The 16065-nt window shown below is 34.7% G+C and overlaps 2 protein-coding genes across 2 annotated transcripts; both read right to left on the bottom strand.

The window, feature by feature from the left end:
• Nucleotides 1-373: 373 nt before the first annotated feature.
• LOC131161426 (uncharacterized) lies at nucleotides 374-1515 on the bottom strand. The gene is made up of 3 exons (XM_058117175.1): nucleotides 1131-1515; nucleotides 911-970; nucleotides 374-747 (listed from the first exon to the last, which is right to left on the bottom strand). Exons 1-3 carry the CDS (start codon nucleotides 1428-1430, stop codon nucleotides 685-687), a joined length of 423 nt encoding a protein of 140 aa, XP_057973158.1. The 5' UTR covers nucleotides 1431-1515; the 3' UTR covers nucleotides 374-684.
• Nucleotides 1516-5222: 3707 nt separating this feature from the next.
• LOC131161425 (uncharacterized) lies at nucleotides 5223-6637 on the bottom strand. Its single transcript, XM_058117174.1, has 3 exons — nucleotides 6188-6637; nucleotides 5891-5950; nucleotides 5223-5725 (listed from the first exon to the last, which is right to left on the bottom strand). Exons 1-3 carry the CDS (start codon nucleotides 6485-6487, stop codon nucleotides 5474-5476), a joined length of 612 nt encoding a protein of 203 aa, XP_057973157.1. The 5' UTR covers nucleotides 6488-6637; the 3' UTR covers nucleotides 5223-5473.
• Nucleotides 6638-16065: the final 9428 nt, after the last annotated feature.

The following is a 16065-nucleotide window of genomic DNA, read 5'->3' as shown; positions in this document are numbered from 1 at the left end:
TACTATGTATTTCCTGTGGCACTTTAGGAATAGAAGGAAATTGATATTTGTCTTGTGGATTTGATCAAGGTGATCCAAAGGCACACCTATAGAGTTGTGTTTGACAGATTTGTCTTACACTCTATTGACTAGGGGTTTTTCTTTGAGTCTACTTTGACCCTCTTGAGTTTGAAATTTTGGCCTTATTTCATATATTTAATTGTTTGTCTTGGCCGGTTTTGGCCCTTGGGTATGTCTAGGTTGTCATGTAGCTTGCTTGAATTTTGATTGTATTTGTGATGAGGTTCATGTCCCCGTTTCCTAGGTATGATTAGAATATTTTGTACATACAATTTTGATCAATACATTTACCCTTATGATCAAAGAGAGAGAGGGAGAAAATTTCATTATTGTGTTACTAAATTCGATAATGTGTCAAAACTTACACTTGTAGTTTACAAAAATAAAACTATACGCCCGACCTTAAACTAAACAAAACTTCATAGTCACAAGAAAACAAAAAAAACAAAAGGGCCAAAAAAAAAAAAAAAAATAGAGTAAACAATCACCCCTCGGGAGACAAAGAATAAAAAAATAGATTGTCAGCATAATCAGAACCAAAAAAAAAAAAAAAAACTCAGATGCACACGTCTTCATGCGCGGCGGTTTTTCGACCTCATCCTCAGGAAGTCGATCCTTCTTCTTCTAGCTTGGGCAGCAAGAGCCCTCCTGAATGCGGGGTTGGCCGCGCTTCAATTTCATAAGGCCCTGTGAAAAAGAAAAGAAAAGGAAATTAACAAGAAAAACAGAGACCCTGAAACAGAGAGGCAGAGACCTGCCCCACCTCATAAAAGTTATATAAAGAAAAACAGTGGTGATTGAATATTGATTTCTGAGGACCAAAAAGTGGGGGAAATATAAAATTGAATACCTGTTCTTTTCCTTTTCGTTCCGGAACGAAGCCTCTCATCTGGCTCACATTATCTGCCTTCTGTTCCACAAGAAATAATAAGAGGAAAATCAATAACTCGTGTGACACAAACAGAGTCTCTGTTCTGGGTCAATTTTCCTTTTTTTTTTTATTATTTATTCGATAAAAGAGGGATATACTCTCTGATGATCAAGAAGAAAAAACCAAGAAATTGACATACCCTTTTGAGTGAGACTCTTATCTTGGAGTGACTAGGATGGTGTTCAGACTCTTTGGGGGGCAACAAGAGCGGCGAATCAGGGCTGGTACACGTGGACTCGGCGGCCGTCGACGGAGACGATAAAGTGTTGCCACCGGCACGTAAGGCGGATCTCGGCTTCTTGCCGCCCCACGAGAAGGGTACGGCGTCGTCAGATTCCAAGATTAGGCGAGGGAGTTCCAGCAGTATGCCGGCGACTTCCTTCTCGCTGTCGTCGAAGAATTGGGAATGATCGCAACAGGGAGAGCGTGTCTTCCCCATTCTCCCGAGGAGGCGCCGGCCGCGGTGGAGAGAGAGAGAGGCAGAGAGTGGGAGAAGGAGAGTGAGAATGGCGGTGAAGAGATTATGCGCTGTGTGTTGACCATTTACCGCGGCGGTAAAAGACCTTCAACAGTCCCTTGGATTTTTTTTTTACCCCTTGCTTGGCAACTGTGATTGGAGAATGAATTTAGATTTGTGTCATTTTACATAAAATATAATCTCCAATTATCTAATATTTCTTTTAAACTTAAATCAACTTTATTTTGAAATTTAAAATTTATGATTATCAGATAAAATTTAATTTTAGGCTTGACTTGGTAGTTACAAAATTATAGTGGGTTGAGTTTATTCTTATTCATACTATTTTTTTTTTTTTTGTGTTTCGTCAATCCAATTTATAACAAACTTTTAATTAATAATTTATTCAAATTTAGCTAATTTTATTGGCATTTTTTGGAATTCAAATTATCTAGGAGTAGAGATCAAATTTTATTATATTATTTATAGTTTTTTAAAATTTTATCATACTTTTTATATTATATAAGTGTCACACTTATATTAATGTTATTAATTTTTTTTATAAAATTCTTCAAACTTTTCTATTATTTTGTAATTGAATTAATTGAGTTGAGTATAGTCTTAATAGCTTATAATTGGACTGAACTTGAGTTCAATAATTATTAAATTGATAAAGTTCAACTCACATTTTGAGCATAATTTTCAAGCCGAGTTTAAGTTAGTAGTACATTGTGTTAGTCCAGTTTAACTAGTATATTGTGTTAGCCCAGTTTAACTTGAATACAACCCTAACTAAGATAGAATTAAAAAATAATCATAAAATCAACTTAACGTGATGGGGATGAGAGTGACCCCAGTCATTAAGGGACTCGAATGTTAAGTTAGATCCACTTTTAAACTGCTCAAGAAGGTAAAAGATAAGTCTCTTTTTTTGATAAGATTATCCGATTCAATAATAAGAAAGATATTTGGTTGACAATATTTTAAACTTTTAAAAAATATAATGTTGATAATGCATTACAAGTTTGTTTAGAGTTTGAAATTAGAGGTGGTAGAAATATTTTGAAGAAAGATTTGATAAAACATAATAATCTCATTTGTACCTCTAAAATATAAGAATTTCATTGGTATGATTTTTTGAAGGGTTACAAAATGAATTAAGTCTAGCAAAGCTGAATTTTACCATACTTAATTATTTTTTTGTTAAAAATTATTTCAATTTGAGTTAGAATCGAGCTTAAACCAAACTTAAATATATTTGTTTAAACTTGTTTATTTATGATAATAAACAAGCTGATGAGTCCTTCTTGAATTGAGCTGCTGAGATGCTCACGAACGATTTGATTCTTTCAAATTTCCTTACTATGAGAAGCAAGTTAGACTGCAAATGAGTTGAGCCATTCGTAGGCAGCTCAGTAGTTGACTCGATAATAGATCGCTCGAACTTGTTTATAAAGTTAAACAAGTCGAACTTGAACTCAAATTTCGAATTTATCAATTAAATGAGTCAAGTTCGATGTGAGTCATACTCGACTAGTTAGACTTGCAAACGAACTCGTTTAGACTCGTCTTCAAGTTCATTTACTAGTTCGTTAGTGGCTTGTGAACTAACTCGATATTAATCTCATTAAACATTTGAGTTTAAATTTAAAATATATTTTTCTTTAATTATATTTATTAATTATTAGATATTTTGATTAGTTTAGCATTTTGGTTCATTTATTAGTGTAAAATGAGTTTCAGTTGAGTCAAGCTTGAGCTTGAGCTTTTGAGCTACACTTGAGTTTGACTTATTTATTAATATGAAACGAGCTTTAGTCGAATCGAACTCAAGTCAAATTTGAGTTGTATGTAGGCTAAATGAGCTGAACTTGAACAAAAAACTTCAAACTCTAGTGAGCTCAAGCCGAACTTGAGTTGGCCACAACTAAACTTGACATGCCTCGACTTTACTCAACTCGTTCACAGCCCTAGAAGCGAGAGGTTCTTGATGTTTTGTTGTTCTAGTATATATTTTATATTGTAACTTTGATTGTTGATGTATTTATGTATATGATGATTTTGTGTGAAAAAATTTGGTTATTTTTCTTTCCTATTGGAGACGGAAAGAGGACCATAAATTCTAATTAGCTCAATTATGTTTTTACTATTATGTTTTATTTTCACTATACTTAGAATCGTACTTAAATAAATTTAAATTCGGTTTATTTATTTAGAAACCCAAGAATGTTACTTGGAACAAATAGATTATTTTGTTTGGCTGAAATATATATATATATATATATATATATATATATATATATATATATATATATATACTTACTATTTTATTTATTTATTTATTTAAGGTAACATTCAAATGATGATTTATTTTCAATTTCACATTTAATTTATTATTTTTTTAATAGCAAATCACAGTCTTGAATTCAAAACATTTCTAATTTCATCAAGTTTTATTTCCTTAAATCTTTGAATTGACGGCTTTCACCGATATTTAGATCATGAGATTCAAATTCAAATTTCATAAAAATTCAAATTTTAAATGTATTTTAAATCAAAATCTGAAAATCAATACAAAATTTAAATATAAAAATCAACATAAATTTAAACTTAGAATCCTTCCTCCAGTTTCAAATAGGAAGATAGTGATTTACAAGAATTCGGAAAAATAGTACTGTGAAAAATAAAACAAGTGCGGAGATGAAAACAGTGGGCAAAACCAAGCTGTTCGTACACAAATTAGAAATGAGGATAAAAAAATTAAAAAGCAAAAATATAAGAAAAGGAAAAAAATCTTAATTTTGAGGTGTAGGTAAATATGGATCATGACTCATAGTAAAGATTGGAAGGAAAAATAAAATAAAAATATTAAAAGGATAAAAATTTTAATTCTAAGGTATAGGTAGATACGAATGAGGCGATTCAGACGTAAAGAACGTAAAAAAATAAAAGAAAAAATAAAAAAATAGGGAGGATTGCAAATGCGAATGCATTAGAGTTATGGAAGTAATTGATGAACAAAACCGCTCGGGCACAAGCTTCATCATCTGCAATCTGCTAAGCAACTCCCCACACAAAGAGAGAGAAAGAGAGAGGGAGAGCGTCTGATTTGTGATTGGAAGCCGAAGTATTTTCTATGACCACGGTGGAGGTCTGGACTCTGGAGTGCCTTATATAGACGCGTGCCATGGAGTTAGGGTTTAGGCCTTTGGGCCTGTGGAACCTTCGGGCCCAACCATTTCACATGGGCCACACTTATTTATTTATTTTCTTTCCTACATTTTACGAGGTCCATGAAAGGGGTGCATCACAATAGTTCCATCATGAAGGGGCTTAATTTGCATTTTTAAATCAATAATTTATATTATATTTTTTAACCTTTTTAATTTTTTTAAAAAAATGTCAATGAAATCATTTGTCATTTTTGCTTTTTTGATTTTTTTTGTGTTTTTTTTTTTTGGTTTTTTGGGCTTTTATTTTTGTTTTTATATTGTTGGCAACAATATAAAATATATTAAATTAAATGGATGTGTCTATGAATTCTTAGAGCCACAAAATTAAATTATATAAATCAATAAAATGAAAATTTCAAAGATATATTTTAATTTACTGCAAATGCTCACATTGAACCAAATGAATCTCAAAAAAATTTCTTCAATCATTAATTGGAAATGTGAATTAAAATTCTTAACCAGATGCAAATTGGGTTATATCTCATGCTTTCGAAAAACAGGAACTGCATTGAAATTTCAATAAACAGCTACATACAAGAGAGAGAGAAAATTTTATTATTGCATTACTAAATCCGATAAATGTGTCAAAAATTAGACCCTGTGGTTTACAAAATTAAAACTATACGGCCGACCTTAAACTAAACAAAACTTCATGGTTACAAAAAAACAAAAGGGCAAAAAAAAAAAAAAAAACAGAGAAAGAATCAACACTCAGGAGACCAAAAAGAAATTAGATTGTCAGCATAATCAGAACCAAAAAAATAAAAAATAAAAACTCAGACGCACACGTCTTCATGCGCGGCGGCTTTTCGACCTCATCCTCAGGAAGTCAATCCTTCTTCTTCTAGCTTGGGCAGCGAGAGCCCTCCTGATAGCCCAGTGACCGTAATCGGCGCCGGCGACAGGCGTCTCTTCCACGACGCGGCCCAGATCACTGCATAACGGGTTTTGACTGCTCTCCTCCGCCATTATCACGGGAGCGTGGTGATTCAGAACAGTGGGGAGTTTCTCGCTGGGTTGGCCGCGCTTCAGTTTCACAAGGCCCTGTGAAAAAGAAAAAAAAAAAGGAAATTAACGAGAAAAAAAGAGACCCCGAAACAGAGAGGCAGAGACCTACCCCACCTCATAAAAGTTATATAAAGAAAAACAGAGGTGATTGAATATTGATTTCTGAGGACAAAAAATTGGGGGAAATATAAAATTGAATACCTGTTCTTTTCCTTTTCGTTCCGGAACGAAGCCTCTCATCTGGCTCACATTATCTGCCTTCTGTTCCACAAGAAATAATAAGAGGAAAATCAATAACTCATGTGACACAAGGGTGACAGAGTCTCTGTTCTGGGTCAATTTTCCTTTTTATTTAATTAATTATTTATTTTTATGAAACAAAGAAGTCACTTAAAAGGGGCCGCACATTGCACAGTCTCAGAGAATGAATTATTCATTGGATAAAACAGGGATATGCTCTCTAATGATCAAGAAGAAAAAACCAAGAAATTGACATACCCTTTTGAGCGAGATTCTTATCTTGGAGTGACTAGGATGGTGTTCAGACTCTTTGGGGGGGAACAAGAGCGGCGAATTAGGGCTGGTACAGGTGGACTCGGCGGCCGTCGACGGAGACGATGAATTGATGGCACCGGGACGCGAGGCGGATCTCGGTTTCTTGCAGCCCCACGAGAAGGGTACGGCGTCGTCAGATTCCAAGATTAGGCGAGGGAGTTCCAGCAGTATGCCGGCGACCTCCTTCTCGCTTTCGTCGAAAAATTGGGAATGATCGCAACAGGGAGAGCGTGTCTGCCCCATTCTCCCGATGAGCCGCCGGCCACGGTGGAGAGAGAGAGAGAGAGAGAGAGAGGCGGAGAGTGGGAGAAGGAGAGTGAGAATGGCGGTGAAGAGACTATGCGCTCCGTGTGTTGACCCTTTACCGCTGTGGTAACTGGTAAGGACCTTCAACAGCCCAAGATTAGCCCAAAGGGCTCCCATTACCCCTTGCTTGGCAAACTGCGATTGGAGATTTGTGTTATTTTACAGAAAATATAATCTCCAATTATACATAAATTTTATTTTGAAATTTAAAATTTATGATAATTACATATACAAAATTATATGGGGTGAGCTTATTCTTATTTTTTTTCTTTTGTCAATCCAATTTAATAAACTTTTAATTAATAATATTCAAATTTAGCTAATTTTATTGGCATTTGTTGGAACTCAAATTATCGAGTAGTAGAGATCAAATTTTATTATATTATTTATAATATTTTAAAATTTTATCATATTATTAATATTATATAAGTGTCACACATATATTAATGTTATTAATATTTTTATAAAATTCTCTATACTTTGTTATTATTTTGTAATTGAATTATTTGAGTTGAGTAGAGTCTTGAGGGCTTGTAATTGGAGTGAACTTGAGTTGAATAATTATTAAACTGATCAAGATCAACTCACATTTTGAGCTTAATTTTTAGGTCAAGTTTAAGTTAGTATATTGTGTTAGCTTGATTTAACTTGAATACAACCGTAATTAAGATAGAAATAATAAAAATAATAAAATCAACTTGTATAAGAGTGACACCAAGTGGATGGATGCTAAATGGATCATTAAGGGACTCGAATGCTAAGTTAGATCCATTTTTAAAATGTTCAAGAAGGTAAAGCATGTTTTGAATAACTAGAACGTGGAGGTGATCATACCCTAGTTTTCATTATACAAACTAAATATATACTATGAGGTATTTCCTGGTTGTGTATCTGATTATGTTTTAATACTAAAATCAAGTGACATAAGAATAATCCATTCGGTTTTGTTTCATAATTGAATCTGAGTATTTTATGGTATCGTACTATGGAAATATGATTCATATTATTTGACAGAAATACTGGAATTGTTTGTGGAAAATATTGGAGATGTGATATGATGGTTGTATGTTGGGTTTTGATATGAAGGTCGTACGCCAGGTTTTGATATGATTGCAGGTTTTATATGAAATGACAACAGTGAGATTTATATTATAGTTTTTATTACTTAAATTGCATGATATGGTTTAAAAACCCTGAGGACCGGTTGTATTGAGAGCACAGTATCGTTGCTCGTGAGTTATTTGGCCAGGTGCAACCATACTGTAGTGGAAGTGTAGGTGGTCTCAGCCGGTTGACTTGCAGAGTGTTATGGTACCTTCCTTAGAGTCCGAAGTAGGAAGTGGTAAGACAATCGGACCTGCAGCTGAGCTTGCAGATGCCTGTAGAAGTACTTGCAAAGGGTCATTTTGACTTCCTTTGGGTTGATCACCTAAGCTAAGTCCAGTCCCGCACAATCCATCATAGGGTTTAATCATGTCGTTTGTCTGAGGGGGTGTCTTCTACGCATATATACGAGTTTATGTAAGCGGTGTTATCTATTCATTGGAGTGGTTTATTGTGACACCCCGATTTTATACCATTTCTTTTCTCCTATAAATAATAAATATTAATCAAACATCGGCCACGTCAAAAACTCTGATACCATTAAAACATAACCTGACTCGAAGTAGGTGTCGGGTAAACAATCATACAAACAACCCTAACAGCGGAAGTCAATATGTATAAACCATTCAGAATACAAATAACCAGAGTTTTAACCATCCATATGTATATATTTACATATATAACACATCCCCAAAAATCAACCAAAAACTTTAGGGGAATCATACATCCTTAGCTCAAAATACTCACTCTGTCTATTAGGGTACTGACTCCCTACTATCTCGGAGCTCTATCTCCTAGTCTGTCACAATTCCCTGAAATATTTAGATATTTGGGTGAGACACATTTTAGTAAGACGGAATAAATTATTTACAGTGTGTGGCAGTATGAATTTCGTTATATCATAATATACTCATTTCAGTGATAATACCATCTGAAAAATATACCAATTTTACTTATAATCATATAGATATAAAACATAAGTTTTTAAAAGCTTTAATTCCATTTTTCAAACTCATTCACATGCAACCTATATTTATCAGTGAAAGTTCCCAAGGATAGGGGAGATACATGTAACGGCCTCAAAATTCTTATCATTTTTTTTTTTTAACATATAGAATAAACATTCCTACGCAGCAGAAATACAAATCATAAAATCATTTATACATCAACTGTACAATACCAAATTCCAGAATATACAGACTATACAAAATGCCCCTCTAGTATCATCTACTCAAAAAGATATACAACTCTGACAAAAACTCACCCTATAACCAGGGTGATCTGAGCTACACTCTGCTTGCGAGCCTGATCTGCTCGCCTCATTGGCTCATCTGAAAAATGTTAGAGTAATGGGGTGAGTCGACGCTCAGTAAGTGGAAATATGCTATTACTAGTGTGTGACAACTAAGTTAAGAATACTTAAAAATAACAACTAAGCTGTAATGTAATAAATAATCTGTAAAACATATTCTTTCAAACATTTTTTTCTTTCTCAATTAGAATATACTGTGTAAAAACACCAAAAAAAAAAAAAAAAAGTGATATAAAAGATTAGTGGATTGATTTAAAATTTTTCTTTTTTTAAATTATTATTATTATTATTATTATTAATTAATTAATTAATTAATCGGATTTTAAAAGAAAAAGAAAAAAAATTAATTAAAATTTATTTTTATTTTATTAATAAAATATATATTATTATTAATATTAATTAAATATATTATTATTATTATTATTATTATTATTATTATTATCCTCCTGAAGCTTCAGCAAGATTCAGGAGATTAAAAAGTTATTCTTCTTCTTCTTCTTCTTCTTCTTCTTCTTCTTCTTCTTTACTTTTCTTTTCTTTTCTTTATTTGCTGCAACGCAGCTTTCTCTCTCTCTCCTCACGTTCTCTCTCCCTCTCTCCTCGATTTCATGACGGATTTTCGTCCGATCGAAAATCCGAAGATACCACTGGACTCCATTCGCCGCTGCCGTCATTTCTACCGGAGCGGATCGGTGGTAGGAGTGGCGTAGGCGTATTCTCTGGGGTAAGCCATTTTTCCATTTTTCTTTAATTTCTTGCAAAATATAAGTCCAATTGACGAACGGACACCACCACGAGAATCTAGGGATGATTCTATACAAGTCTAGTGGGACGGAATTTTCGTGGGGGTTTCGGGTCAAAACCCCAAATTTGGGGTGCGGCGATTATTAAGGGGCTTATTTTTAATTAATTAGTATTAATTTAGAAATACTAAAATATTAAGCATCTGGGATTGAAATAGGATTTCTAAAATTTAAGGTTCGGGTGAGCGCCGCGGGTGTAATTTTGGGATCCGCAGGTAAAATTTGAAAAATTAAGTAGGGATGTTAAATAATAGTTTAAATATTAATTTGAGGTATATAGAGCCTAGAGAAGGCTAGATGAGTATTATTTTGGAGAAATAGATTAATTAATCTGGGGAAATGTAAATTTCAGGAGTTGAATTTCAGGCGCTAAGGGTGTAAGATTTGGATCCTAAGGAATTTCTCAATAGTCAGGTAAGGGAATAAACTAAAGCAGATGTTTTCTATGCAAGTTATTATTATTTATGAGCACATTTATTTTCGAAAAAGCCTATGTTATATTTGTTTATCATATATGAAACGTATGTTTGGAAAATACTGCTATTATGAGTAAAATGTATATGTACGTATGAGATGTTAGAAAATCATGATTTTAGTACGACTTTTAATAGAGCATGTGTGGCATGAATATTATTTTACGTGAAATGAGATAAGATATGAAAGTTTTTATGAGTAAAACACATTTTCAGGTATTATGAAACGATGAGTTATATTGTGATGATTTTGACAATTGTATGATGAACGATGTATTTTCAGAATGTATATACCTGAAACAATTTTGGTGCGAGGCCATATTTATGTTATCGGCACAAGGCCGTATTTTATGCTATCGGCACGAGGCCGTATTTATATTATTGGCGCAAGGCCATATTTACTATGATTTTGGCGCGAGGCCGTATCTATGTTTTCGGCACGAGGCTGTAATGATGTTACGTATGATCATGTATTATATGTTTTCACAACCAGGATGTTAGTTTATTTCAGACCAGGAGCTCGGTACCGTAGCTATGGGTTAATTTTGGCACGAGGCCTTATTAGTGCTACCGTCCCACGAGGGGATGGGAGATGGATAGTCGATGTGGCTTTCAGTATAGTGTGAACGTCCACCTGGCAGTCCGGACCAGGGTGTGGCGGGCCCATCGTACTTACAAACATATTTGATTCGGCAGTGGTCGGCCAGCCATTGTCGAATCCCGCCTTCGGGCTGCACAACCCGTCATGGGGGGTAATACATGACACCAGCTAGCTATTCATCCTGGGTTTGTTTTCAGTACTACAGTTATAACAGATGATTTTATGTATGTTATGATTTATTAACAGATGTGAAAATATATGTTTACTCAGTACGATATGATGATGTTTATAGAATTATGAAATGTACTGTATACGTATAAATGCTTTAAATATTCATGTTGCCACACAACTGTATTTAGTTTATTTTCCCTTACTGAGAAGTGTCTCACCCCCAAACTTAATTAATTTTTCAGGAGCCTCTGAGAGACCGGCGGGTCAGGGCCGCCGTTGAGCTAGTGAGATTACCTTGTGAGAAGGGTAAGATTTTGTAATAGGGTCAGAGTTATTTTGTATTTGACCCTAGAGATATTTTGATGTATGTGAGGATGTATAGAATGCTCTGATATTATGTTTTATGATTGGATGTTTGAGATTTTATGTTTACTGCTGCGAGGTTTTCCGCTGTGTTTAACAAGTGTCCCCGCTACCCACGGGTTCGGGTTGACCATTTTATTTATTATATGATATTTTATGTTAAGAAATTGAGGATCGTTACATACTATATCATATGTTTTCTACTTTTCATACTAATATTATATCATACTATTCTCATCATATGCTGTAAAACTATTCACACACATATAACTATTCTGTATCCCTGGAACTCTGTACGTCATGATTTGACTCTTCATGACAGGGTTGTGCGACCCGTAGGTGAGACTCTATCTGGTCGGCCCTCCAGATAAGTCATCATACTCTACACTACCTCAGCCCGGCCAAACTGCATCCTCTCCTAAGCTCGGGACTGGATACTACCTCGTCAAACCGGCCCCCTCAACCTAGTGTACTGGGGAGCTGCATACTCTCTGAGCACGGTTGACGGTACCCACATACTATCTGAGATATGTGGTTGCACTCTATCTGTATCTAGCAACGGTACGTAATCTGTATCTGTTTGTGTGTCTCTCCTCAGGGATCTGATACTATATACATATATACATATATACTCTTTTACTGTTTTTATTTTGTTTCCAAAATTACCATAACTCTATTTTTCTGTACTGTAAATATTGTATCTCTGTGTACTGTATCTATAGCATCTTGATGCTACCTATGTATATCTATCTGTGCATTCTATATATATACTTTGTCTGTATATTCTGTATGTTATGGTAATAAGAAAACATGGTATGTTATAACCCTGTGTGTATATACTGTTCTGAGTATCTGTATACATGTATATGGATATATGTATATATTTGTTTCATGAAACCATTCATATAAAAGCTGTATAAGCATGTACAATTCTCTGTGAATATAAATCTATATCTATATATTCTGTGTAGACCCATATATTGGAAATACTATGTAAATTATATGTACTATCAATAACTGTGTATTCAGTATAGTATGATACATCACAAGACTATATAAATTCTTTATCTCATGAAAATCTACTCAGGCCACACAAGCATTTAACTCATATTCTGTATAAATTATATAATAAACTGATATGAATATATGTTCATAAATTTTCTAATAATTTTATAAAAATTCCTAGCATAGCATATTTCCCTTACCTCAACTTTGAAAAGTCCTATAAAAATCTGGCTTTATACCCGCAGGGTTCCTAACCCAACATCCTGAAAACGCAATCTCTCAGAACAAAATATCAGTATTTCCTAGTTTACATCATTTTCTATAACCGTCAGGAAGTCAAAAACTCAATAAAAGATCTTACCTAGAATTTGGGATAAAATCCAACTTCGTTTTCTGGACGATCTGCTCTGGCAAACTTGTAAAAAACTCCGCTGGGAACGTCGTGGTAGCTTCAGATCATCGATTCAGCGACCGGTGAGGCCGAAAATGAAAAGAGAAGGGAGAGAGAGTCGTAGAGAATGAAAGAGAGAAGAGAGAGAGAGAGAGAGAGACTTCTTAAAAATGAATTTATTCCCAGATTCTCGTATATATATAACAGGGGATTTCGTCGACGAGACCCTGTATTCGTCGATGAAATTCAGGCTACCTCAGAACCCTTCTCAGTATTTTCTCGTCGACGAAGCCCTGTGTTCATCGACGAAATTCTGAAGACCTTCGTCGACGAGACCCTGTGTTCGTCGATGAAGTTTGGCAATTTTTCTGAAATTATTTTTATTTAATATTATCTCCAAAATGCAATGTCATCGATGAACGCTCTGCGTTCGTCAACGAAGTCTACGGCCTCCTTCTATTTCTGTATTTATTTTCTCTCCCTCTTATTATTAAAATTTTATTATTATTCGGGTCACTACATTACACACCCACACATGTAGCTCCCCTATGCTCTAATATCGTTTGTAACCTTACTTGATTAACTCAGGTGAGGCTGCAACTAATAGTTATCAGGGCACTCACCTTACTCAGTAAGCCCTTAGGCAGAGAGTTTCATTTCATCTTAATTATTTATGTTATTAAACTCACGGTCTTTCATTTCTCATTTCCATTTCACATCTAACTCATGAGTGTTCTCGGTAACCAATCCATGTGCCGTCTGTAACTCATGGTTGCCCTGAGGATATTCTCCATGTCATACTCCCCCCCATGGTCAAGGTTGTGCGGATCGAAGGCTGAATCTAAATCGTGGTTGGCCGACCCGGTCAGATCAAAATAAGAACTTTACTTGTCTGTCTGTAGTACGATTGGCCCACCACAACTTGGTCCGGACCCAGGGGCAGTCAACATCTCTCCGAAGGACTAATCGAATGTCACACCACACTCTCCACGGGATCGTGTGGTTGCACTAATACCTCGCTAGCAATGGTACCGTGCTCTATATCAACAATCGTCCATTAGGGTTCTCATTTCCATATTTCATCATTCACATTACGTATTCACATTTCAGTATTTACATTGCAGTATTCTCATTGCAATATTCACATTCCAGTATTTACATTTCAACATTCACATTGCAGTATTCACATTTCAGTATTCACATTGCAGTATTCTCATTGTAATATTCACATTTTCAGTATTCATATCTCATCTCATAATGGTATATATCACATTTCAATATTCTCAAAATTTCCTATTTCTTTCTCATATTTTCAATACACATTCCATTCTCATAATAGTATATATCTCATTTTACGTATTTCAACATTTCTCAATAAAGCATATCATCATTTCATATTTTCCCATTTATCATAGAAAACATTTCTATATTCATGTTTCATATTCCAAAACATCACAATTCAGTAAGACTCTTATGCCACACAATTTTATCTGATAATCGTATCATAATAATTTCAGGGAAAATATCATATTCTCATTTTCACATATTAATTTAACTAGTAGTTCACAAAATAACTGTTATAATTTATTCCCTTTACCTAACTTACTAAAAGACCCGTAAAAACCCAAATCCTACGCCTGTGCGTTCGAACTCCAAACCCTAAAATTCATATTTTTCCCAGATCAATCAACTTGTCTCCCAGAATAATTCTCCTTTAACACTTCCTAGGCCCTATATACTCCAAATAAACACTTAGACCCTAAAATACCCTACTTACCTTGATTTTGAAGTGGTGCCTAAGAACGCCAAATCAACAATCCGCTCCGGTTAAGTTGTAGAGAATCTCCACACGAATCCCGTGGTAGCTTATGATCATCAAAACGAGTTTAGACGGAGCAAAAATCGAAGAGAGAGAGAGTGTGTGAAAACCATAGGGTAGAGAGAGAAAATGAGAGGAGAGAGAGATTTTCGTTGGAAAATGACGGTTTGCCTATTTATAGGCCATGCCTCGTTGACGAGTTAAAGTGATTCATCAACGAGCCAATAAAGACACTTCGTCGACGAACCTAAAATTCTCTTAATTTCCCTAACTCTCGGTATCTTCTCGTCAATGAGACACGTGTACTTCGTCGACGAGACCTATAGGGACATTCGTCGATGAAGACTTTGGGTTCGTCGATGAACCCTTGCTGATACCCCTTTTCCCTTTTCCCTTTTTCCTTCTTTTTTCCTTTATTATTTTTCATAAATAAATTTTTCGGGTCTCTATATTCTCCCTTCCTTATAAAATTTCGTCCTCGAAATTGCTCTTCATCACCTTTTCATCCTTAAAGAAAACATCATAATTTTATTAATTACCCTCATTTATGGCGGAGGAATACCGTGGTTACAGAAAAAGAGTTCTAGGAGATTACAATCATATACATCAAAAGAAAACTCCCCCAAAACCATTCATAATCAAAACCAAAATATTACATATCTTATACTATACAAATCAAAATACATACCTTGCTAATCGCTTTCTTTTTCCCAGTTCAACCCTGGGTCCCATTGAACACGTATGAGTATCTTTGGCTCATCTGCTCCTTTAATTCCCAAGAAGCTTCCTCTACTGCATGATTGCGCCATAACACTTTTACAAGTGGAATCCCCTTTGTATGTAGCTCTTGTTCTTTCCAGTCTAAAATCTAGACTGACGTCTCTTCATAAGATAAGATATCATTGAGTTCTAGTGCCTTATAACTGATCACATGGGAGGGATCTGAGACATATTTTCTTAATATGGAAACATGAAATATGTCGTGGATTCTAGACAAAACCGGTGGTAATGCTAACATGTAGGCAACTAGACCCACTCTTTCAAGAATTTCGAATGGTCCAATATACCTAGGGCTCAATTTACCCTTCCTCCCAAATCTCATAACTCATTTTTTTGGTGCCACTTTCAGAAATACATAATCTTCTGCATCAAACTCCAACTCTCGCCAATGAGTGCATAACTCTTCTACTAACTCTATGCTGTTCTGATCCTGTCTATAATAAGTCTAACTTTATCTAGTAAATGACTCTATGGTTTCTTGAAGGTCTTGAAAATTTTGTATATTTAGTGGAGTAAGACACTTCTCAATAAGACGAAATAAATTATTGTCAGTGTGTGGTTAACATGAGTTTTAGTGAAATCAAACACCTCATGTAATTTACGGTAACTGGAAAATATGGCATTTGTGTAATACAACTCACATTTATACAATTGGAAATACACATTTTCTTCACAATATAACATGTTCAGTAA

The sequence above is a fragment of the Malania oleifera genome, chromosome 8 (genome assembly GCF_029873635.1).
Source record: "Malania oleifera isolate guangnan ecotype guangnan chromosome 8, ASM2987363v1, whole genome shotgun sequence".
NCBI lineage: Eukaryota > Viridiplantae > Streptophyta > Magnoliopsida > Santalales > Ximeniaceae > Malania > Malania oleifera.
Note: the sequence above shows the minus strand (reverse complement) of the source record. Positions and strands in the feature narration are given on the sequence as shown.